The 26461-nt window shown below is 42.5% G+C and overlaps 1 protein-coding gene across 1 annotated transcript; it reads right to left on the bottom strand.

Annotated features, from left to right (window-relative positions):
• Positions 1-1617: 1617 nt before the first annotated feature.
• QSOX2 (quiescin sulfhydryl oxidase 2) lies at positions 1618-26411 on the bottom strand. The gene is made up of 12 exons (XM_066562955.1): positions 26078-26411; positions 21103-21203; positions 19887-19935; positions 18693-18801; positions 18397-18487; positions 16926-17071; positions 16260-16403; positions 14378-14507; positions 12393-12515; positions 11178-11328; positions 7515-7703; positions 1618-5444 (listed from the first exon to the last, which is right to left on the bottom strand). Exons 1-12 carry the CDS (start codon positions 26409-26411, stop codon positions 4894-4896), a joined length of 2118 nt encoding a protein of 705 aa, XP_066419052.1. The 3' UTR covers positions 1618-4893.
• Between the last annotated feature and the right edge of the window lie 50 nt (positions 26412-26461).

Genomic DNA, 26461 nt, shown 5'->3' with positions numbered 1-26461 from the left:
CAGGGGATTACAAATTAATAAAAGCAGCTTAGGGGCGGGTGCCTCCAAACTCACATATGCTCCTGCCGACGGCGGCACCGGGACTTTCGCCCGCTCCTGGGGGCGGCCGTGGAGCCCCCAGCGAGCCCCGAACCCCGAGGCACCCAGCCCCGACCACCCTCCCCTCCCCTGGGTCCTGCGGGCCGGGGCCGGCTGGGGGCTGTCCCCTGGGATGGCTCATCTGGCCGGGGACAGGCTCCACTCAGCGGGACAGCTCAGCCTGTGAGGCTGGGAAATGCAGGGGGACACTCTGGGGACCAGGACTGGGATCCCCAAATAAAGCACCCAGGAACGGCCAGGTGGGAGTTGGGGTCCAGGTCCTGCCCGAGTGGGACTGGTACCATTGAGCAGTGACACCGGGTGGCACCAGCACCTGGCCCTCCCCAGGGCCAGGAACATCTCTGGGGACAGTGATGGCCCACACCGTCCCTTTTAAACTCGGTTTTTAAGTGGATTTTTAGTCTGAGCCTCTAAGGAAGCACTTTTAGCAAACCTGTGTGGGGTGGTACCAGTTCCCCCGGGCACAGGGGTGGGGCAGCTGTGGCCGGGCAGGAGTGAGGGCAGGGGCTGTGACCCACCAGGACAGAGATCAGGGGCTGTGTCCCACTCAGGACAGAGATCAGGGGCTGTGACCCACCAGGACAGAGATCAGGGGCTGTGACCCACCCAGGACAGAGATCAGGGGCTGTGTCCTACTCAGGACAGAGATCAGGGGCTGTGACCCACCCAGGACAGAGATCAGGGGCTGTGACCCACCCAGGACAGAGGTCAGGGGCTGTGTCCCACTCAGGACAGAGATCAGGGGCTGTGACCCACCCAGGACAGAGATCAGGGGCTGTGTCCCACCCAGGACAGAGATCAGGGGCTTTGACCCACCCAGGACAGAGGACAGGGGCTGTGTCCTACTCAGGACAGAGATCAGGGGCTGTGTCCCACTCAGGACAGAGATCAGGGGCTTTGACCCACTCAGGACAGAGGTCAGGGGCTGTGACCCACTCAGGACAGAGATCAGGGGCTTTGACCCACTCAGGACAGAGATCAGGGGCTGTGACCCACTCAGGACAGAGGTCAGGGGCTGTGTCCCACTCAGGACAGAGATCAGGGGCTGTGTCCCACCCAGGACAGAGGTCAGGGGCTGTGTCCCACCCAGGACAGAGGACAGGGGCTGTGACCCACCCAGGACAGAGGTCAGGGGCTGTGTCCCACTCAGGACAGAGATCAGGGGCTGTGTCCCACTCAGGACAGAGGTCAGGGGCTGTGTCCCACCCAGGACAGAGGACAGGGGCTGTGACCCACCCAGGACAGAGGTCAGGGGCTGTGTCCCACTCAGGACAGAGGTCAGGGGCTGTGACCCACCCAAGACAGAGGACAGGGGCTGTGTCCCACTCAGGACCATCAGAGGCCCTTGCCAGCCCTGTGGTTTCTCACGCTGTGACATCCAGGATCTCACAGAAGCCCTTGTGCTGATCTCTCCCTGCTCACCCTCCTCTGCCCTCCTGCCCAGGGGGGCCTTCCTCACTTGGGCTTCTGCCATTAATTAAAAAAACAACCGTTAATAAAAACCAACCCACTCAAGCATTTGTTTCTTCCTGGTTTATTTTCTCTTCCCTCGTTCAGATTCCTTAGCAACTCCTGAGAAGTCTGGGCTTAAAAATACATCTCCCCAAGAGGATGGACCTGGTTTATCATGGACATGCTCATGAGCTGTCCTGGCAATAGAGTTCAGCTCAAAACAATTTGCAAACACAGATAAAAAGCCCAAATGCATCCACTTTGCCCAAACGTTTGCAGTTTATTTTAAACAAGCACATTAATTTACAATTTAGTACAAAACAGTCACTTTTCCTTCCAAGAGAGGAATGAGACAGTAAAAATCCAACCCAATCAGAACAGACTTGGAAATGTCAAGTTATTGACTTCAAATAAATAGAACATTTAAATTACTGAAATGGTATTGTCACTATTTTCAACACCTCATGTGCAACACCACACCTGGGACCTTTGTTCCCACCCAGTTCTGTGCAGAACAGCAGGGTGGATGCACTACTGGAAACAGAAAATTAGGAATTCTCACCAATCACTTCATCAGGTTTCTTTAGCATTTGCAGCTTTTGTCTCTCCTGGCACATTCTACTCCTTTTATTTTAATATTTCCTATTTGAAAACATCCTGAGAGCAAAGAAAGCTCCATGAATTACAAAGGGCCAAGGGACTGCCCCAGCACAGCACGATTCCCACAGGGAAGTGGCATTGCAGGAACCTCTGTGGACAACACACCACACAAATACAGCCTCCAAGGTTGAGGATGTGGGGCTTGGAGGCAATTTTTTAACCAGAAACACTTTCCTGGCAACATCCCCCATCCCCCAGTGCACACTGTATTGGTACAGAGACATAAAACGGTAAAATTTGTTATTAGAAAGACAGAAAACAAACCCAAAATTTACTCAAGTGAATTCAAAGTCAAGAAAACCTTCCCAGATGAGGACATGGAAGTGAAGGCCTTGGCTGATTCACCGGCAAGAGCTGGAGGACCAACATGGACAAGCAATATCCTAATTTCATTAATTTCAGACTTTCATACTCTGAAGAGACAAAAAAAGCCACTGAAGTTTGAGTATTGATTCATTTTGTTGTGTTTGCAGCAGGGTCACAGCAATGTGGAGGTTCAACTTTATTCCCCCCAAACTTTATTCCAAACCCACATTTGCTGATTTTTAATGGCAAAATCATCCCTACAAACCCCCAAGGCCTTTTGCTTCCATGTGCAGACAAAAATGAGCAGAATGAGTCAAAGCTTGTGAAACCAGGCCTGTGTATTTGCTGGAATTCTACACAACCAATGACTGAATTGCAACTTGAGAATGTGCAACACTGACAGCAGGAATTATTAACTAGCTCAGTTTTCCAGATCCAACATTGCTGTGCTGGGTTAGGTTTTCCTGGTGTTTGGGTTTTCTTTTAAAGCTAAGGGTCCTTGCTGGTGGGCTGAGAGCACCCCAAAGTTTCCTGATTTTCCAAAGTCAGTGTGCAATCTCCAGCTTTTCCTCTGAATGAGCCTCGCCCTGGGATCTCTCACTGGGTTCCAGCCCAAACCAAAGGGCCCTGATGAGCCTGGAGCCCCTTCCCCACGGGCTCACCACCACCCTTGTGCTCACAGGGTGTTTGAATAGCCAAGCCCAGCTGCTCTAAGGATGGGAGTCATAAATTCCTGAAGAGGAAAGAGCTGGGATGGTTCCTTCTGCCAGAACTCTGGAATTCTGAGGGTCCTCGAGGACACGGACCCAGCCCCTCTGCAGCACTGACAGGGTCATGGGAACTGAGATTTCTTCCTCTGCTCACAGCAGCCCCAGAAAGCTGCTCCTCTGCATGGGTGTTACTGTGATAAACTTCAGCTACAAGGGACAGTGAATCTTTGCAGCTCAGCTCTGTCATTCCAACTGGATGCTGCAGAGACACGTCAGAAATACTCAATTCTGTGAACAGCCAATGTTTGACAATGAAAAAATAACCCTGTGAAGTTTCTGTGCTTTTTTTTGTTGCCAGGCTTCAAACTTTCTATGCTGGGGGTTCTGAGGGAAATCAGAGGAGGACACAGCAATGGTGTAAATGCAGGGAATTGGCCAGGGACTCCTTATTCCTTCTCCTGTAACAGAGGAGCCAACAAACATTCAATTAAATTAAAAGTTGCAAATGTAGAATTGAAAGGAAAAGCCTTTTTATATAACATAATTAATCTGGAGAACTCACTGCCACGAGAAAACATTGAGGCCAAAACCTATTAGGATTAACTAAAGATTAGGTAATGGATAACTAGAACATGCTCAATTACATTGGATAGGATTATAAACTTCACTATCCAGGACGTGAATTATCCCCCCCAGCCAGGATCACAGCAACTCCTACTCCCAAGGATGATTTTTTAATGTTTTCATGGTTTCTTCTCACTGCTGCTCCAAGTACCCCACACTGAGCTCTAGAGGAAACTGGACATCCCAGAACAGGGCAGTTCTGGGTGGAAATACCAAGGGAAGTGTTAATTGCTCTCTTGTGATGGAGAATTTCATCAGAAGAAACTCAGTATTTGTAGATTTTCCAATCTGTTCTGCCACGGTAACACAAACCTTGCTGTCCTTCTCTAAAAACATTGTTTTCCTTTCCTAGAGTTCATCAGGATTGGTTTCCAGCTGGAAAACACCATAATTACTTAGCAATCAGAATCAGGCTGCTAATTGTGCCCCAAAACTCTCATCCTAGGGATGGCACACACATATCCTTGGCTGGAATGCACCAGAGAATGGATGAATGATTTGAACATGAAATGCTTCCTACTTTAAATATGTAAGTAATATTTCAGAAAGTGAAATTGAATTGATTTAATCAGAAGAGAACTCGTGTTTCCTGAAAAAAATCATCAGAATTCCTGCTTCTCCCAGTGAGGCAGCCACGGTACCATTCAGAGGAACTGCTCAGCACTCAGGAGGTGAAATCAGCTCTGGATGAATTTAAAAAAAACCACCTGACTTGAAAATACACAAAACAATATCCAATTTCCTTCTCCAGCAGGCACAGTGGATTGCATAATGCAATGTTTACTCTGGAAATGAGTAAAGGATGTTGGTGGGAAGTCATGGAAAACCTTAACTGCCAAATGCAACGCTCCTGTGTGAGGACATTGAGGTGGCCTTGGGCAAAGCCTGGGGATCTCAAGGCCAGCTCCACCCGTTCAGCTGAACACCTGGGAAATGCCTCAGGAAGAAAGGGGTGTGACCCAAGGAATACTGCATATAAAATCCCTGATCATTAATATTAAAGCTGTGTCTGGGACCCAACAGCCACAAACAGCGAGAGCTCCTACACCGAGGACCGGTGAGACTTCACTTTCCAGCGCTTGGACCTCACCCGGAAAAAAAAGTACATGATCATCAAAAACAAGGATGATGCCACATAGAGGATGACACACAGACTCATGTCTAGGTTGGAAAATCCAATCCCCAGGAAGGACACAGCCTGCCTGGTCCCTTTGAGGCTCACGGATGCAGCTGCGCCTTTGCCGCTACCTTGGACAGCTCCAGGATTCCCCACTGGCTTCTCCAAGCCCTTGGAGCCTGGAGCTCCTGGCTTCTCCTGCTCCTGGAGCTGGTTTTCTCCATTTCCCCCCGAGTTCTTCTGCAGGGTTTTGTCTTTCACCTCCCTCGTGTCTCCCTGCTCGTTGTCACTGGGGTCAGCCTGGCTCTGGGTGTATTGATAGAGAATATTTTCACTGCTGTAGTGGGACTTGAGGAATTGCAGGACTTGCTCTTCATTCCAGCTGTGCAGCCCTTTGATTTCTTCATGACATGCAGGACAAATGTCTGGAGTTGGCCACTGAACTTTGGGGAATTTTGGATCCTCAGTCAAATCACCTAATTGGGAGGAGAAAAAGAGAAATGGAAAGAAGTCAGGAGGGATGAAGAGGGAAAGCTGCACCATCAGCCCAGGGAGTGCTTTCCACTTCCAGTGAGGCTGGCATGAAAAGCCACAGCACAATAACTGAATGAAACAAAGTCAATCACAAATTTGGAACTTTTCTCATCAATTATGACCCAAATATTTCAAAATACAAACACTGACTCAAAATTATTTCCATTTTCTCACAGGAAAAGCTGCAGCATTTCAATCCCAAGCCCAAATCTGCAATTGCTGCTTTTAGAAGGCAGGAACACTCAACAGTCTGGGCCCTGCAGGGTTAACCTGAATTATGGTGCAAAACAAACTGCTCTTTTCACTCCTTAATCCCTGTTTTCTGCCTGGTTTGCAAGAGCAGCTCCAAGGCCAGACACTCAGATATTTTCCTGTTTCTGTGTTGTGAACCATTCCATGGCAAGCTTGCGTTTCCACAGCTCTGCATCATTACCAGAACAAACATCAGGATTTTATAGCCATGTTCATGTTTAAGATGTATTTTTCAGCTAAAAACCAAGTCTTTACATATGTAACACTGTCTTGAATTAGAGCTGATTTTAACATTTCAGATGCTCACAGCTCTGGCCACGTTTCTGAGCTGAACACTGCAGCTGGCCTCACACTTTGCTCTAAAAACCAATATTTTAAAATGTGAATGGAGAGAATTTTTAGAAAAAAAATCTCCACCTGGGAAAACCCCTGATGTATTAACCTGATTAGTACACTAGCACTTAAAATATTTTAGAAATAATAATTTTGCATTTTATTCTCATTTTATTTTTTTAATTCTTTTTAAAAGCAGGAAACTTCCCCGTGATTTTGGGTAAAATAGGGATTCAAAAGACATTTAAAATATGTGTCTCCTTGATATTTATGAGCAAAAGAGCAAATTGGCTTTTTTTATCCTAAAGATCACTCAGCAATCAATTTGTTTCAATAAAAAATGCAGAAACAAAATGTGTTACAGCAAGGTTACAAACAGAAAGCTCCCTGTACTTTGTGTTTTCCTGCCAAAGAGGGAAATGCTGTAAATCCTGTGCATTCCAAAGGAACAGGGAATAATTCAATAGGGCAGAGCCATACCCAGGCACCTCCTGACCCCCACCCCAAGGTGCTTTCATTGACCAAACATCATTTCTCACTCAGCACCACAAATACAGATGCAGCTTTTAAGGGTGAAAATACATCACTGTCCCACAGAGAAATTTTAGCAAACTGAAAAAGCATAATTTAACATTATTATTTATTCCAGTGTGTTTATAGTTCTTACTAAAAGGGTATTTTAGCTGGCTGCTGCATCACCTAAATCAATATCCATGTGAGTTTTCCAATACCTTAATGTTCTAAATAAGTGCATTGCTCCACCACTTGGCAACTCCAAGTCCACAGGAGTTGCCTGTTATAGGAACCAAAATTAGAGGATGCTTTTATTTAATCTCTTATTATTTACCTTTTTCCTCCTCAGAGAAAGGAGGCAAACTGTTTGTACTCACAACAGTATTTAATTCTTCATAAATCTTGGGAATGCAGCAGGAGTATAATATGAACACAATGTAGCATATTGAAATTGTAACTAATGCTGCATTACCCAGATCCATAACAGCAGACAGGGATTTAGTGCAAAGAGAAACCAATTTTCTTTAGTGCTTTAGTTACTTGATACCTCCATAACAGAATGGATTAAACACAACCAGTATTTTAACAGCACTTTCAAGTGAAAACACTGGGATCTGGAGGGGGCACAGGTTTCCTTTATACAGTGATTTTATTTTATTCAGCTGCTGATCTGCCAAGAGTTGAGGCTCTTTTATCCTGAGGAAGCCTCTTCTTCAATTGCCATCATTTCCCAAACCAAAACAAAGGCTGCTTTTAACCCTAAACTGGTACAGAAAGAAATGCAATTTTTTTTTTTTTATCCACTGCTAAGCAGCTGAATTGCTCCTTTGATTTGGAAAGAGCCTCACCAAGCAACAGGTGGAACCTCAGAAGAAACCAGCTCTGAGAATGATGGTTTTCATTCTCTCCCCTACCTGCCAGCCTGTTGTTGACCACGTTGTGCCTCTCCCAGAGCCACAGAACAGCCTGCTCCAAGCTTTTCACAGAATCCATGGATTCTCTGGCCATCTCCTCAAAGTGCTGAGCACAAGCCTTGCACCCAAAGAAGTGCTGGATGTACCTCCTCATCACCTGCAGCACAATTTGGGGGTTGTCCTCAAGGCCTGCAAGACAAGGGACAGACACAGCTCCAGCAGCAGGGAAGTGAAGGGGGCAGAGATGGAAAGGAAAATTTGCTCCGTTGTTATTCAATAGAATTGACACCTGAGCTGAAATAAATCACTTTTGCAATTTAAAGTGGCTGTTTGTACCAACACCTACACACATTCAGCCTGTACAAATGAGCTCAAAGCTACCCTGAACACCACAACCAAATAAAAGTCAAGTGGTCTCTACAGAGGAATTTCTCCTTTCAGAGTATCTTGGGAGATATTTTAATTATAAAATTTCAGGGAAAAACCAAACTTAGTTAATGAAAACCAGACATTTTTATCAGAGAACCTTGTGAAATTGCTAAAATATGCAAAATTCCCACTTTCTGTATGTCACAACTCCTGTGGAATTGGAGACTTTCTCCAAGCTCTTGCCCAATATGTAAATTTAATAGAAATGTTTATATTATGCATTCACCTCTATATTCATGGCCAGGCACTGAAGTTATGGTGACTTTGCTACTGAAAAAATCAAGAGTCCAAGCCCCTCTGTGAGTCCTGCACAAGGTGCCTGTGAGGGCTGTTTGTTACTCCTCAGTTCTGAGGAATTAGAGAGCTCCACAATCTCATTAGAATTATTAATTCCATGGCTTTTTTGGCAGGCTCTGAATGCACAGAGCAGCTGCTGAGCAACACTTGGGGGAATAAATCAGGAATTCCTCCTAAAATAAACACAAACACGTGATTTTTGTAACATTTACACTTTCACACTAAAGATAATGCAAAAGAATCATGAATTCAGCAGGAAGATGAGGCCTGCACAGGCTGAGAACTTTGTGGCCTTTCTTGTGTCAGCAGGCAGCTCCTCACATCCCTAAGAGCCTTGAAAACCTGATATAATTTGTTGAAATCCTAATGGTTTCATCTCTGTCACACAGAATTTCTGATTCATGCTTAATTGACCCAGTAAATTATGTCAAAATGTATTTAAAAATGTCCTGTGTGTTACCACGAGCACACACTTGTCAAATTAAACACATTTTATGGTGCAGATTGATCAAATTACAGATTCCTGCTGCTGAGCACCACGAGTAATTTACTATTGCTTTGTTTTCTTGGGGAAAAAAAAAATCAACAAAACCTGCTCAAACTATCAGAGCACTCATCTGTTACAGATATGGGGAATATATAAAGATTGTCATCAACACCTTTATTTAGAACAACAACAGGATATTCTTAAACACAGCAGCAAAAAGAAGTCTTTAAAGAAATCCTAAAAAAAACCCTGATTTCTCCTCAGCCATTCAATATCTGTGATTGAACAGACATGTATAAATAAAAGCTATGAGATTAAAGCAGATTAAATTACTGCATTAAAAGAAAGGCTGGAAAATTATTTTGGAAGTTAAAACAAATTTCAGGCAGAATAGTTTTACCATTTATATTGAAATATGTATTTAGGAAAAACAATAAACACAACCAGAAAATTATCTCTTTGTGGAGAAACAAGAGCTTCATCCACAAATTTAATTTCATCTGTTCTCCTGTGCAATGGTACACCCTTGAAAATTAATTTTGTGGGGAAATCTGTCAAATTTAGCACTAGATTTAAAAATGCCAGATCATTTATTATAAAATCCACAAGCCTGTCTTATTCACACCAAGACATCCTGTTACCTAAAACCACATTTCTTGCAACGAAGTGAGCTCAGGAAATGATTTCTACAATGATTTTACACATTCTTGGCTGTGAGCAGCTCTGTCCTGAGTCCCTTTGGATCCCTCCTGCTTCTCCCACTGCAGGTTCAGATTTCCCCACTCAGTATTATTAAAATGTATCAAACAGAACCAAGTAAAATAATTTTATCAAGAAAGCCAGAGGAGTTCACCCAGAGTGCCAGGCCCTCGAGCAGAGGGGACGATCAGGAGAAATCCATCTGCTTCAGAAAGCAAACAATTGCAAAATGGCTCATTTTGGTTGTTTTTCTTTTATCAGCCCCGAGATGAATCTTCTATTAACATCTGCCATGTATCATTGTGTAATCCTCCTTTTCTCTTTCCTCCCAAACTACTGCAATTCAGGGTAACCCTAATCTTTAAAGTGGACAAGAAGCATAAAACCCTACCTGTGGTGGGAAGGATTAGGGAGTACATCATGCTTTTTAGTAGATGGGATTTAAACAAGCAATAAGGAGAGGAAAACCTCCCAAGACATAATCCCACAGTCTCAGACTGACCCAATTCTTTCACCATAAGAAGTGATCATCACATATCTGGCCCGATTTACAGCCAGGGTTAACTGTGCCAAAGAGTTCTCAGGTCCTGCAATGTATTTTTAACTTCAGGCTCGTGCCTGAAACACACAATTTGAGGGGCAATTTTGTGTTGTTAAATATTAAGAATGAATAGATTTAATCAGAACACTTTGGGACTAAAAAGGGGAAATTTAAGTTATGCAGGATCCTGCTGAACAGCTCAAAATCATCCAGCACAAACCTCTCAAACTCACTGCACTCAATTGAAGAAATTCAATCTACTGCCCCATGAAAAAGAAACAAAAACAGAAACAAAAATCAACAACAGAATGATTTGCTATCAAAAAATGCCTGTTCTGCAGGAGAATTAGTCAGATTTGAAGGATTTTCACTCTGATGCAAATAGTGCTGGACAAATGTATGGATCTATAATGTGAAATAACAAAATCCTTTTTAACATACAATGAACAGCTGATAAATTGAAAAATTCTGAGTTTTATGATGTCCATGTAGAATTCTCATATTCCTTGGAAAAGACATTTAAAAGGCTTTAAAGGAAAACTAAATAGAATTGTAACCAAACAAAGCACTGTCCTGGCAATAATAAAAATCAAACTTTTAGAATTAGTGGTTCTATTTTCATTGGGTGAGGAGAATAGATTTTATAACCAGCATGTTTCTTAAACAGGAACCATCACCAGAATATTAACACTCAGCCTCACAAGATGCTGCAAGTCTAAAAATGAGCAATTTTACAGAGTGCTGGCAAAGTAGTAAATCACTGCAGGGATTAATGACAGGTACATTCAGCTGGAAAAAAAAAATAAACCAAAAAGTTGTAACATGCAGTATTTAAGAAATAATTTAAGAAATAACATTACAGAAGGATCAGCTAATGGCTGTACATCTTTTATAGCTACTAAACTGGATGGTAAAACCTCATTTTCCTCAAATTTCATTCTCAGTGCAACCTCAGGTAACCTGAATAATTTTCATCCCTTTTCAGGGAGCTCAACATTTATTTGTTTGAAATTCTCTTTTTCTTTTTTTTTTTTCTTCCCTTTTTCTGCTTTATTACTCCCAGCTTTAGGGCCACACACTTTATTTAGCACATTTCCAAAGCTTCCTGCTGCAGCCAAGCTCTGACCCCTGCTGGTGCAGCCCTGCAGCCACTCTCCTCCACAAACTGATTCCTTGAGGATTTAAACACCAAAAACGATTTGCTGCTCACCTGTATTTAGCAAAGCTTTTGGTCTCAGTGCAGCCTGAACAGTGAGGGTGTGGAACAGCTTCCAGAGGGAGCAGCTGTAGCCCCTGAGCTCTGGTCTGCTGCCCTGGCAGCCAACCCACTGCACTTTCCTGGGCAGAAATATCCCAGAAATCTGCAAAAAATAAAAGAGATTTATTTATTTAGGGGCCTAAATGTACCACTGAGTGTGGCAGCACTGCTGATCCCACATGGGATTGAGGTGATCCAGGGTAAAGAACAATAAATGACTTTCTGCACTTGATAATCAGTTCATGCTGCAGGCAAACAAAAATCCTCATGTCTCAGATACTCTGAAGCATCATCATAAAACTCATCCCTTTTGGACAAGATACAAATTGTTCAGTCATTGACATTAAACCTACTAAAATCAGTCTGACAGAGCACACAGAGTAGTTCAACTTGTGAAGATTATTTTTTTTTTGAGAACACAACACATGAAAATATTCCACGACATTGCCAGAGCTCCCCTGGGCACATCCAAAATCTAAAATTCCCTATTAGTCCACAAAGTTTACATGATTTACAGTGTAAAGCTTCACTGGCTGTAAAATTCCATATTATTTCTTCTTGGAACAAACCCACTCCTTATTCATTGCACCTGAAATGTAGCACAACATTTTAATTTCTGAGACTTTTCTCTCCTCTTCCTAAAACACACAGGAGGCTTTCAAATTTCAGACAGAAATAGGGAGGACATTGTGAAGTTCTGTGCAAAGACAACCCTGTGACAGGGCTTTGCCAAAGTGGGATGGAATTCCAGCAGGGAAATTGGAGAGTATTTGGGGAAACTCTTCAGGAATAATGCACATTTCAGTGGGTAAATTTCCCATCACTTAAACTCTGACCTTCAAGAGAATCCTGCTGACAGCAGGCACAGCAAAGTCAGAAATATCCTCTGGGAATCTTGCATCCCTGGGGATGACATTAGGGAACAAGTATTGCTTGCTCATTATAAAACCCAGCCAGGATTGGATATTTCAATTCTCTCATTTCAATTTCTTTGTGTGGATGTGGGTTGTTTTTTTTTTTTTTCCTGTTAATGATTTCACTTTATATTCATTTTAACCTTCTTATAACTCCATTATGAGTGGGGGAGCAGCAGTAAATGATGTCTTTGATACAGAATCTTATCCTTTCCTAATGCCCTGTTTGATGCTGGGACTGGGAAGAGCTTACCCGCATTTTGTTGTTGACCAGATCCAGGATAGCATCATAAGGGATTTTGTCTAATGGAAGGCTCACCAGCCACTCCTGCAAGGTCTCTAACAACTTCACCACAGGCTGACGGCCAGGAAAAAGCTGAGAAAAATAAAGAAAACCAAGAAGAAAACGTTTTCAAGCACAAATCTCATTAGCAACGAGCTTTTTTTTTGGTTTTATCCAAGTGTTTTTGTCGTCTGTGAAATGCTTCATTTCGTTTTCTGATGAGCAAATTAATTACTTGTTCTGCTTGCAGTAAAAAGCCATCTCACACCAGCTTTTGCTCACAAAATTCAGCAAGTTTTTTTGTGCAAAATGTTAAAAATGTTTAAAATTTTAGAATTCTTAGCAGGCAGGAATGCTACAGAACAACTTGACATTATCTAGGATTTCACATTAAGGTAATTCAGTTCAGAATGTTGCTCAAAACAGAGTAAGACACCTCAGTGAAACAGAGAGGCTGAAATCCTTCACATTTTTTGGAAGACCAATCACAAAATTAGTTATTTTTAGTAAGATTTCTGTGAGTTTAGGAGTTGTTATCCAGAAGAACATTTTCATTTCATGTGTAACAGTGATTTCCAAAGTGATCTGGAATCAGGGACTTCCTTAACTCAGAACTTAGAGAGCCACAGCCTGGCAGAGGAGTGTGAAGACCTGAAAATCAGTGGTAAGGCCATTATTTTACAGCAGAAAGGCTATTTTGCTTTAATGAGGGTTGGAATTATTACAGAATTAAGTCAAGTATCTGCCATTCGTTAGGACCCTTCCAGAGGGAGCAGAATTTCAGTCATAAAAACTCCCCAGGCAGGGAATCAGAGATTTCTGTGCCTTTGGATTGACCATCACTATAAACAGGAGAAGAATATTAAAAAATTCCTAACAGAAACACCTGAAAATATGAACAAGAGAAACGAGGAAAGGGTTACATGGCAAAAAAAAGAGCAAATACAGGATAGCAACCCCTGGTGGGACAGGGCAGGGGGAGATGAGCAGGCACCTAAAAGAGAACATTCCCCATTCATCACAACAGCCAGGGAACCAAATGACATCAGCTGGCCATGGGGAAGAGCAGAGGGGATAATATGATGGAAAGATTACCACCACACTTTCTTAAAGAAATGAGGCCAGCTGCAGATTTCTGACCTCTGATGGCTGCAGGGGGGAGCTGGCTGGGTAAGGAACTGTCTGTCTGATTTTCAGATAAACCCAGATATTTGGAAGTGGTTCACATAGGACTTATTATTCCCTTAAGAGTTATTGATTCACTTGTTAAAAATAAAACATAGTGTTAGCTACACAGGGAGTAAAAATAAAGATATATTGGTCATTTCAGGAAGCTGGCATTGTAAAGCAAAATGATTTTAAGTTTTTTCAAGTCATATTGCATTAGGTTTTATGTATTTTCTTTTTATGCAAATGTAACACATAAGCATTTTTAATTTTTAAATACTCAATTATATTCAATAGCTCAGTTATTTTTGAATATCTATTTAATCAAAATCAGTACCTCAATTATATTCAAAATCCAGATAGAAGCTACTAACATCTCTAAATAGAACAGCATTTGCCAAGTATGCATTAATGAAATTCAAAAGTCAAGAATGAAAAACAAAGGTTGGTTTAATCCCACTGAGCAACAATAGCCACTTATCCTGAAAATCTGATAAATGGACTATATTTACAGTGTTTGTTCAATATGCTGCAGACTACTTAAGCTTTATTTAATTTTGAGCCCCCTAAGGTGAAATTAAATTGCATTTTAACCCTGTAAGTATGTCAGAACAGCAAACAATACCTCAAAAATAGTCTTTAAATAAACCCACCAGACTGTTTGAAGCTGCTGAGGATGCACACACTCCAACACTGAGCAAGACATTTTGAGAGACTTATGCCCCACAATAAATTTTCTGCTGGAGTCACTTCATCTTCACAAATAATCAGAGCCCAGAAGTGCCTACCTTGGCAGAGATGGTGACAAAGTCCTTGAAGGTTTTTAGCTCAGCTCCCTCGAGTGCCTTGTGCGTGGCCAGCTCCACCCGGAGCAGGAAATGCAATCCTGACTCAAGGTCAGCCATGTAGAGCCTGGACCTGGAACACACATCAATAATCCTCTTAATAATAAAAATAAATAAATAAATAAAAATAAAAATAATCCTGCAGGCTCTGGCAGCCTCCTGCACCCTTTCCCTCACCACTCACCAGGTTAACTGATGACAGGAGGTGTCATTAAAGCCCTCAGAGGCACAAGCAGAGTTTGGAAAATTGAGGCACAACCACACATGAAAAAGTTTTTTTTTAGATTTGACTGAACTTTTTGCTTCCCAGCCAGCTTTACCTTGAAATGAAATTACAGCTCTGGTGTAAGGAAATTACAGCTTCTCTGCCGGGCTGACCACAAACAGAAACAGGACATGCCCTGAACAACAGGGGATCCCACACAGGGCAGGGGTGCAAACAAGACTGGAAATGTCAGTGTTGGGAAGGACTCAATTAGAAATCCTCTCCCAAATGCAGCAGTTTTACTGCAGGTCTTTTACCTCCCAGTTAAAACACAGCAGCCCTTAAGACAAGAGTTCTGACAGGTGCAAGTAAACCATATAAACCAAATGAAACATTTTCCAAGGTCCTTCTCACAACCAAGTATCTTCATAACTAAACCTGGTTTACAAAGTACAAATGCAGCAGGCACACAGCCCCAGCTTTCAAAGCTTTTCAGGCAGTTTGAGACAGAGCAAAGGAAGTGAACAAACAGAAGTTCAAGAGCTCACACTTCTTGAGGAGCTCAGCAGCACTGCTGTTGCTAAAATAACAGAATTAAAAAACAAGCATTGAAAAAACTGGCTGCTCCCACCTCCTAAATAACATGCAGGAAAGAACATATTAAAAGACAGAATCATCTACAATCATATATACTACATCTATAATTTAATTTAAGCCACAGACTTATTCTGAATTTATCTCCTTAATTAATAAAGTACTCACTTAAGTTATAAAACCCAGCAAAATTCTGCTTCAAGTTTCTTAAATAAAGAGACATCCACATGAATGCAGGAGGCTCTCCAAAAGGATCCTATTTAGAAGATACTTGGAGTGGAGATTCATGTCAAAAAGATTTTGCCTTGCTGGAAAGCAGCTCAATTTAACTAAGTTGTTTTGCTAACTGAATGTTCCATATAAAGTATTTTATAATAGTCACTGAAAGAAGATGACACGAATAGTGTCCATGAAAGGAAAATAAGTATTATATTAAAGCACTCAGCCCCACATCTTTTCCATCTAAAGATGCTCAGGGATTATCTCTCTGCACAGGCTTTGCATCCTTCTCTCAGAGGGAAAGAGGGTGAAGATAAACCTCAGGGGATTTGGGGTGATAAACATCTTTTACAGTGACTTTAGCATTTTCTATTGTACTTGCATTTGACAAGCCCTTTCCAGTGGCACTGTTTCACTATTGCACACACAGAGAATCTCCTACAGGAATGTTACAGCTTGGCATTTTACCATGAATTTTTTTCAGGGTCACTGTTCACTTCTTTCAGGTAGTGGGTAATAAGTCCTTGGCATTTTCAAGGCAATTGAATATTTCACAACACTTCTGGTAAAAACATTCCTTCCAGAGCAGTGCAGACATTTGCTGCTAAAACCAGAATACCTCAGTAATTTCACCTGTGAATTGTTTGAAAAGTTGCTCACAATTGAACTGAAAGGAGTGAAAAGAAGTAAACTATGGAATTGCTCTAGGATTTTATAATAAATTACAGCACAGCTTCCCATATAGTAGGAAAAAGCTGCAGGTAATTTTTAATAACCAAATTTATAAAAATCAAGGGCATCACTTACTTATCAAACTCTTTCCACACCTTGATTTCTGTGCTCTCCTCTTTATTTTCTGGAGCAGGCAGCTGCAGTGGCAAAAGGAGTTTTTTCCTTACACCTGGCAGTGACTTTAAATATGAAGAAAAGAAAGACCGTAGAGGCTTCAAACTGCAAAAGGACAAAGAGAGGTAATTTTAATCTCAGACTAAGTGAATGCCCAAAGCTAATAACTGCATTTATAAAATAAGCTATTCACTTTGATATATGTTTTACAGTCCTAGTGCAGCATGGCCTGTTTTGATACAAAATGAAAAGAAATAATGTTCAATTTATGAATAACAAATCACTTGGATTAGGAGTGTGAAATTCTGTTCAAAATAAGAACAAATAATGTTTATCCAAATGTCAGCTCACATTACACAAGAAATGGGTTTTCTTAAGAATTTTGATGCTTTATTTATTTTTTCCACTTTTATTCCAAAGATTTTTTTTCATTTCAGAAGTATCACAGTAATAAATTGAAGCTATAAATAGGCAACAGTGGTAATAATGCAGTATTAGGTCTTTTATTGATAATATAGGGAACACACAAGTTCAGGCAGTGCAATGTATTGATGAGGTGTCAGAACATCAAATCCTGACATTTTTATAAGTTAAGTGAACATCCCCTTCTGACAGATAATTACTTACTTGCTAATTAATCCATGGCTGCCATTGGGCTGTATCAGGTAGCACGAGGGGACTGAGGTGACCCCCAGCTTCTCCAGGAAAGGTTTATCAAAATTCAGGGCTCTCCTCACCACGATGTTTTCATACTGGATCAAGTCTAAGATGACCTGGGGAATGAGAGGATGCCATGAATTATACATTGTTCAAGGAATATCCAATCTTGCAGGACAAGACACATAAACAGGTGAAGTGCATCATCCTTTAAGGGCATCATTAAGCTGTTTGCAGGAAGTGCAGCTGTGGCTGCTCCATGCACATGAACAATTTCACTTAAAGAAGATTTACTCTTCTCTAGAAATTATTACTCCTATTTTGCTTTTTTTAATTTTATTTTTTCTTGGTCTGTTCTGTTCTTTTCCTCCTTCCTTCCATCAGTGATGACACATGGCCTCCTTTTCTTCAGCAGTATGGGAAGGTTTGTCCATTTTGTCTTGTGTTGTAAACATGAAAACAATGCCATTTTCTATTTCATTAAACTATTCTATAAAGCTCAAATACTACATAACACTAACAAACATTTTTTATCCTGCAAGCAGACTCCAATTTGTGTTAACCAAACGACTCTGTCTTCCCCTCTAACTGTAGATAATAAAAACAGTGTGATAAAAAGCTGAGGAACTTCATAACCTTCACACTTCTTCAGTAATGCCCACTTGCAGCACCACAGCAGCTCCCAGAGAACAAATGCCTGGAATCAGCCTGGTCCCAAAGTGATTCCCACTCTTGGCAGCACAACCTCCTCCACTCATGACACTGGGCCACCTCAGCATCAAATCTAATTAGAAACATTTTGCAGACACTGGATGTTTCCACACAGATTATGCTTGGGTAATTATGCAATTGTTTTTCTTCACTCATCCTTACCAGGAAGAGAAAAGTAGCAGTTGTCTGAGCTAACAACAGGCTCCTTAAGTGGGGAAATGGTGCCCAATCAAATATTTTATTGGGAAGCAAAACCCAAAGACTTCCACTTCCTCTGTGTTTCTGAACTGCTTTATGCTACCATCTTAATTTCCCCAAATTTATATGTGAAGAAAGGGAACTAGAGAGTTTAGATTATTACAAACAGTTGTCCAAAAGAATGAGTACTAAAAATGGTTCTCTAGTAGTAACAAAACAATAATGTAATCTGGCAATATTTTTGTTGTGATCTTTCAAATTCTTGAAAGAAAATTGTGCTGAGAATGAAACTGATAAATTAACCTTCTACTGAAATAAGAATGGAAGAAGTTAACATGACATCACATTCTTCTGTAAGCAAGTTCCTCTGTGGGAGTGAACACTGCAGCCCTATAAAATCCCTGGGTTTTATGATGCCCCAAACACTGGTGCCCTGCTCTAGTGCTGCATTCAGGGAGCTGTTGCTCAAGTCCAGCTGGTTTATGGTGACCTCCATCCACAGACACTCAGTCCCTCACAGGTCCCACGTTACCTCTCGGCCCACGTAGGAGCTGTTGCTCTCAAACACAATGGCTGTGTAGTGGTGGCTGCTCTTGTCAAAAAGAGATGGGAGATCACTGGACCTTTGAGGAAAAGAAAAGCAATTTAGCACAGAATGCAATACACCCACCGTTACTCATGGAATTTCCTTTTACAATCTCATAGCACAACTGGTATTAAAAAAAAAAAAAACAAAACAACAACTTTTAAAATATTTTTAATCTTCTACAGTTTATTTAATTGACTGAGTGAACAGAGAGCAGCTACATTTGAAAACAAGGAACTTACAGCACTGGATCCAGTGGTGGGCAAGCAGGAGGCCTCAGCTCCTGGGAATGGTTCTGCAGGAAGTCAATCATCATCTGACGCAGCGTCTGCAGCTCTCGATCTGCTCCTGCTGAGAACAGGTCCCAAAAAACCACACAACCCTTCAGAAAACTGGGAAAAAATGACTCCCATGAAGGTTTGCTATGCATGTGGCTTCTCATGCTTTTCTGGGTCAGGTTTTTGTTTTAAATTCAGACTTAAAACTCAGCATACTATTTGGCTGAAGAAAAGGATTTGGTTGTAGGATTTCATTTTAATGTTGCTGTGGGATCATATTTAAAAGCTGTCATCCCACCTTAAAATTAATAAAACCTCAAGACTTTTCCAAATGTATCCATCTGCCTGCCTTGCTGATTTTCTCTTCAAACAATTCTTGATTCTCAATGTGAACATTTACACAGTAGTTGCTGTGGGCAACTTCAGCAGGATAATAACCACAAATTAAAATCTGCCAAAATGTATCTTTCCTACCATTGGAGAGGCCACAAAGCCATGGCACAAGAGGAGGAAATAACTGAAGTGTGAGAGTATTTTATTTGCTTTAAAAGAGCTACATTAAAAAGCAGAAAATACTTCAAATGCCCAAGAGGTAAAACCAAGGTTCCCTTGTACAGGAAGGGTTAATGGTGCAGGTGGTCTCTCCTCTGACCTCTGGCCTTTTAAATGTTCATCCATGGAAAGGGACAACATTACTTTTGTCCCAGACAAACCACCTCAAGCTGTGATCCTGACAAACCCTGGGCTAAGCCTATTTTCAGGGAGTCACCATCTGAATAGGGGCTCTCCCAGTGCAACCCAGGATGCCTGGAAAATGGCTGAGGGATCAAAAGTCAGGATTGAGCAAATTGGATCTCGTGCTGATGAGGAGTGTGGTGGGGAAAAAAGGGATTAGAAAAATTAACAAGCCATTTGTGGAAATTAAGAGCTACAATAAAAAAAAAAAAGTGATTCCTAAATTTCTTGGAGAAATATTTTGCCCGCCTAAAATTCTGATTAACACTTCATAGAGTACTTGAAATATTCTGTCTTAGAGAGCTATTTAGTGTCCACCCCATCCCTGCCCAAAGGAACTGACAGGATTTTGCTTGTTGTGTGACACAGCCCTGGCTGACAGGAAAACTGCTCTGGGAATTTCTCACAGTAAAATGTTCTTACCGTGGTAATTTTCTCCAGTTGTGAACTGCTTTGTAAATGCTTTGAAGTACTGTGTGGGAGAAAAGAAAAGTCACTGTATCAGACAAAAAAGCCCAGTTTAGGAATAAAAACTGCTTTCAAGAGTTTTTACTTTTACAGCTCTAACTGCAAAACATTTTTATTTATCTGCTCAGGAGACAGTGTTCCCTCTTAGCCTGTGAGTTCCAAAAAGCTGAGAGCAAGAGGAAAAATCCCTTAATGCATAATTCAATGGTGTGTATTGATCCTGCACTGCAAACTTTAACCCAAACACAAATGAACTGATCACCAAATCTGTGCTACCAACTGTGTGTGTGCACTTGGAACACTGTTCACATTTTTCCAACTCCCTCCAGTGGTTAAACAGGAGATCTAAGGGAGCTTGGCTGCCTTCTGCTACAAAAAAATAAAATGGAAGAGACTCCAGGTTTAATAAAGAGGATATCACAATTTACACCTAAAAATTTGGAGAGTAAAAGAAAAAAAAATTGGTTTTACTATCAGGGTAAAAGATCACAAATCCTACACTGAAATGTCTCCTGTTCCCTCTCCTGTCATCACAAACAGTTTATTCAACCCTCTCCATCCACCACAATCTGCTCATACTTAATAATGTGATTAATTCAGACTGACTGAGAAGGTAAAAATTGCATAAAAATGAACAATGGCAGTTACTCTTGGCTAATGTGGGCATCCTCTTTAAAAGGCAGTTTAAGCATTTTATTATGAAAAATATGATTAATCACAAAAACAGTGAAGGATCTATCAAGAGTAAATTTTTAATTGGTCATGCAATAAGCTGTTTTCATGAGGCAATTTCAATGTGTTCCCTTTACTTTCACACACCAAAACTAAAAACATTATTAATAATCCTGTAACAGCTGAATTTGAAAAATATTTATACAAATGGTTATTATCTAATAAATCTATTGAAACTAGGGGTTATATACATGTGATAACATGATACTTTACAGAATCATACCTTCTCTCAATAAGAATTTTTCAGATTCAGAACTCAATTACTGCTCAAAACAGCTGCATCAGCTCTTGCATTCAGCAAAACCCCCTCAAATTAATCTTTTATCAGCTCTGCAGTTTTCTCAGCAAAGCAAAACTCCAGCTACAGAACAACGAGTTACCCAGTTTAATTACTAGAAAACATGCATAATTTGCCTAAGGCAGGATGTTCTGCACTTACCCTGAGGGTTGGGTAATAGTGAATCCCATATTCTTTGCACGTCTCATAGTTCCCTTCTTCCCCACAGTCCAGCACTCCAACTCTAATTGCAGATTCCCAGTCTGCAAACAAAGATATCTTTCAATTTTCAGCAGGAGTGACCATGGATCCCAGCTGATGAATTACCTTGCTTCCCATGGAAACCAGCAACAGGACTCAGAGATTCCAGAGGCATAAAAATCCAGCCCTGGGTCGATTCTCATTCGCCATTCATTTCCATCCCCCAGTGTAATACAATCTACTGATTTTTAAAATAACTAAAACCTCCCTGTTTTTCTTGGCTGCATCAGTGCTTTCCATGCACCTGAACAAGAGGAATCCCAGCACACAATGCAGCAGCTCCAGGAGTGAATCCAGGAAGATGAAATCAGGGCCAGTCCAACACTTGCAAGGACCTGGATTGAATTCCTCAGCTTTTCCCATTAGCTGTGTTCATAAAATAGAGCATGCAGAATGAATATAACTGAATAAAATTCATCCAACAGTAACTCATCCACATGGCTGTCAATTCCAAACCCATAAATTTGATGCAACTTGTATTAGAGCTTTTTTAACAAGCTGCTTTTTCTCCAACTTACAGTTTTCTCAGAGGTCTCAGAATTACACACAATCCCAGCTCATGTAGTGTCTGCTGAAAGCTGCATTTATCTGGCAGTATTGTTCAGAAATACATTAGTTATACCCTCGAAAATACCTGAGTTTTAAGCAGAGTGTTTAATAGTTGAGTTTGAGCATCACTCTGACTTTACTTTATAGCAACAACCACGAGAGTTCAAGGATTTCCATAAATATGCTTATATAACTTCAATAAAAGCTTTCAACTAACTTACAGCTTTTTCCTTCTCTTTTTGCTGGGAATTTATCTTTTTGAGCCAGCCTCTGCTACAGCAATCACTTTAAGGAAGAACCACTCCAAAAGAATCCTTAGCTGCTTTTGAAAGCAAAGTTAAATCAAACCAGCCGTGGGCAGAATTTGAAGGTCCCCCATGATTCCCAATAAAATTTAAAAAGCACTAAAATTAAAGCTGCTTTTATGGCAAAGAGCATGAAAGCTTCATCAAGTTCAAGAGCTGATGGACAGTTCTGGTCTGTGAAATTTAGCTTGACCTTTGCTTGTGTTTGGAGGAGGCCAGGGCAGCTGATGGAGAGGTTTGTGCTGAACATGCCAAGAGCTGAGCGGGCACCAGGAGAGCAGATGGGCACCCATTCACAGCAGCACAAAGGACACAACAGCCCATTTCATCAAATAAAATGCAAAACACAAAAGAAAAGTTTGGCTTCTGGTTATCTCCTTCATTCAACTTTCACCACTCCTCCTCTTTTTTCCACCTGTCTGGATCCTCCTCCTCGCCATGAATGGGAGCTCTCTGAACTCAATGCAAATAAGCCCGCACAACAAAGCAGCCCCACCCCAGCTGAACACCCGGGTTAAAGAGCACCAGCTGGGATGTGCTGCTTAACATTCCTGCTGCTGCTGAAAACGGAGCTTCTGCTTTCCAAGGGGTGCCAGAGCTGCTGGAGTGCACAGCTGACACTCTGGAGTTACTGCAGCGCTGTAGCCTGGGCTGGCTTTTCTCAAAATGCTGATTAATTTGAAATTAGCATTAGTGGTTGTGAAATACTCACTCACAAGCGATGGGAAAGAGGCAGATGAGGGATGCATTAACCAACACAATCTCTGTTTATGCTAAACAAGCTCCAGTGAATGACAGGGGTGCGTTGGACAAACTGGAATCCTGCAGGTGGGTTAAACCTGCCATGTGAGAAATGCCACAGAGCATCGACCAGAGAATGACAAGGAATTCACTTCCTTCCCATAAAGCTGGCTGGTTTCCAGCAGGAAGTTTCAGCCAGGGGGGTAAAAGCCTGATCACAGGCACCTCTCTCTCACAGCTACTTGAGAGCTGCCCATTTTGACACTTGGCTGGTTCCTGAACAAGGTGACTGCAGCTCCCCACCAAATGTGTTCAAAGAACAGTTTCTAGCAGGAAATCATTATTATGGATTTGAAACAAAACCTGCTAAATTTAGACAGTTACCCCAAATCCTGAGGATTGGAAAACTGAGAATTGATTCTATGTCTAATCCATAAGTTGTCCTATGTGTGATTTCCAAGGGTTTGTTACTACACATAATTCCAGCCTGTATATATTTTGCTGATTAAACTTAATCATCTTTTAGACAGAAAAAGGATAATTAACTCTAATGGCCACTTTGGCCAATGCTGTAATAAAATGAAATGTGTGATTAGGAAAGCAGCAGCACTGACTGAGCTTAAAGCCTGTTCTGAGAGGGAGTATCAAAATAAAAACATTAATTACACAAAAGCAAGCACTGATCCTATTTTTCAGGAGGATTATGTTCTGTTGTGAAGTCTGCAATGGTAGTATTGCCAAGATTTAACAAATGAGAAACAAAATTAAAATTAGGTCTATTAGCACAGGCCTTTTTTTGGACAAAGCTGTTGCACCAATTTAACTGGATTTTGTTTGGACACCAAATCAGCAAACATAACCCCAGTGATCTAGGAGTTCTGCATCCTCGAAGATATCCTTTAATATCCTAGCAGATGAGTAAATATCTTTGAAAAAGAAATGCTGAGACAGATTAAGTGGGCAAAATGTTTTGGATTTGGTTTCTTTGATGAAGCTACCAATGAAAAGTGTGACTGTTCTCAGTCTCCTAAAATCCATTCATCCAGCTTGAAAATGGAAATATTTGGCAGACAAGTAACACCAAAAGCCAATAGCATTTGCTGGTTGTGCCAATGTCCACAAAAATTCAAAACCCACTTCCTAAATAAAAAGTTTTCATAAAATTCAATGGATTAACGGAGAGAGGCCTTTAATTGATTTCAGTGATACAAGTACATGACAGCATCTGCAGTTACCATGTCTGCTGGTGAGGAAGAAAATATGTATTTTAGGAAGTCTTTACAAGTTACAAAGGTATCACACTGCTGTAATCCTGTCTAAATCCCTGTCTTATTTTGACCAAACCTCTGGCCAGTTTGGGCTCTTCATGCTCTCCACTGCTGTGCTCAAAGACCTCCTTGTTACTTCAAAGAAGGAGAAAATCTAATATTATTTTGGCCACAAGCAGATTAAAGCAGGAGAGAGAATGTTACATAAACTTATGCAAATTAAACAGAAGAAAGTTGTGGTTTACAAACAAACCCTTCATGCAAGTAAGGAGCATTTGAAGTGCTCTGAAAACCATGACAGTTCTGTGTTTCTCTGCTTTTGAGTTTTTGCTCACCAATCACAATTCCTCAGTGTGTGATACACCTATTTTAGGGTGGGTTTCCATTTCCAGAGATCTAAATGCACACCTAATACTTCACCTACATTTCATGTGAGCTGTTAATGCTTTTCAGAGTGTCACAGAACAGCCAGAGCTCTTCAGTTCCTCTCAAAGTGAAACCATGATGCATTAAAAACTGCTGAATCCATCCTGGAAACCTCTCCTGGGTGAAATGTGAATTAAGAGTAGTTTAAAAGCCTTTTACACTGCTGTATTAAGCATAACATTTCCCACAAATCTGATCTCACGTTTCCTCCCCAGCAGAAGTACTGAACTTTAATTGATACCTCAGGGGCCTGTTTCTTTCCTTACATCTACAAATAGAGTAAAACTCTTCAGCACCTGCCAAAAAAACTGAGCAGGCTGAGAGACAGCAAGGCAGGTCCCTCAGCATAAGCTGTAGATGCCACCATTACTTTTAAAGTCACTAATCGAGAAATCTGAAAACCTGGTTCTCACTTTGCTTGATTTTTGTGTTATTTTCTGGTGGTCCTTTCCCCTCTTTGAGCCCATCCACACTACATTGAATATGCCAGATATAAATCAAGTGTGTACACAGCCTCTCCAGTACCACAGTATTTTTTGCTTATCCTCTGAAACAAGCTGCTCTCTTGAGAAAACATTTAGAAGATAAACATCGTGCCTTCAAGAGTTCAGTGTAAACAAACCTTGGCTTCACAGGGACACTTACATGCAAACCACACTGCTGTGTGCATGCAAGGTAATGGTTTATGCCTGGATTCCTTCAAAACCTTTAATTTGGAGGTGTGCTTCCACCATGCACCCCTTGCTCTGTCCTATGTGCTATTTTGGCTGTGTGGCAGCACCTGAGGAGGGGATGAAGGTGATGCTTACACGCCAGAGCAGGGGATGAAGGTGATGCTCACACACCAGAGCAGGGGATGAGGGTGATGCTCACACACCAGAGCAGGGGATGAAGGTGATGCTCATACGCCAGAGCAGGGAATGAGGGTGATGCTCACACACCAGAGCAGGGGATGAAGGTGATGCTCACACACCAGAGCAGGGGATGAAGGTGATGCTCATACGCCAGAGCAGGGAATGAGGGTGATGCTCACACACCAGAGCAGGGGATGAGGGTGATGCTCACACACCAGAGCAGGGGATGAAGGTGATGCTCGCACACCAGAGCAGGGGATGAAGGTGATGCTCATACGCCAGAGCAGGGAATGAGGGTGATGCTCACACACCAGAGCAGGGGATGAAGGTGATGCTCGCACACCAGAGCAGGGGATGAGGGTGATGCTCACATACCAGAGCAGGGGATGAGGGTGATGCTCGCACACCAGAGCAGGGCATGAGGGTGATGCTCGCACACCAGAGCAGGGGATGAGGGTGATGCTCGCACACCAGAGCAGGGGATGAAGGTGATGCTCACATACCAGAGCAGGGGATGAGGCTGATGCTCACACGCCCCCAGGCACACGTGCCATGGCCCGCCGGTGACACAGTGACCGAGGCCCCGCGGTCCCCCAGCCCAGCGCCCCCCGGGGCACCGCCAGGCACCGCCGCGGCCCTGCACCGGCTCTGGGCACCGCGGGAGGCCGCGAAGGGCCGCGGGACAGCGGCCGGGCCGGCGGGGCCGTGTGCGGTGACCCGGTCCGAGCCTCACCTTTGACGTCCCCCGCCAGCGCTCGCCAGGTGGGCGCGAAGGCGATGCAGTGGCCGCAGGACGAGCTGTAGAACTGCACCACCCAGGCGGCCGAGGAGTTGAGCAGCGCCGGCCGCACGGAGCCGGCCGTCAGCACGGTCAGCGGGTCGTGCCCGGGCCGGTACAGCCGCGCCGTGGCGGCGGCCGCCAGCAGCACCAGGAGGAGCGCCGGGAACGGCACCGCGAGCGGGACCGGGAGCGGGAGCAGCGCCCGCCGGCCCCCGCCCGCCGCCGCCATGTTGGGACGCGCGGAGAGGGGCGGGGCGGGGCCGCGCCATAGCAACGCGCCGGCCATGGCGGCAGGGGCTGGGGGCAGCGCGGTCTGTCCCGCGTCTCTGAGGGGAA

This window comes from Molothrus aeneus, chromosome 19, assembly GCF_037042795.1.
Source record: "Molothrus aeneus isolate 106 chromosome 19, BPBGC_Maene_1.0, whole genome shotgun sequence".
Taxonomy (NCBI): Eukaryota; Metazoa; Chordata; class Aves; order Passeriformes; family Icteridae; genus Molothrus; species Molothrus aeneus.
Note: the sequence above shows the minus strand (reverse complement) of the source record. Positions and strands in the feature narration are given on the sequence as shown.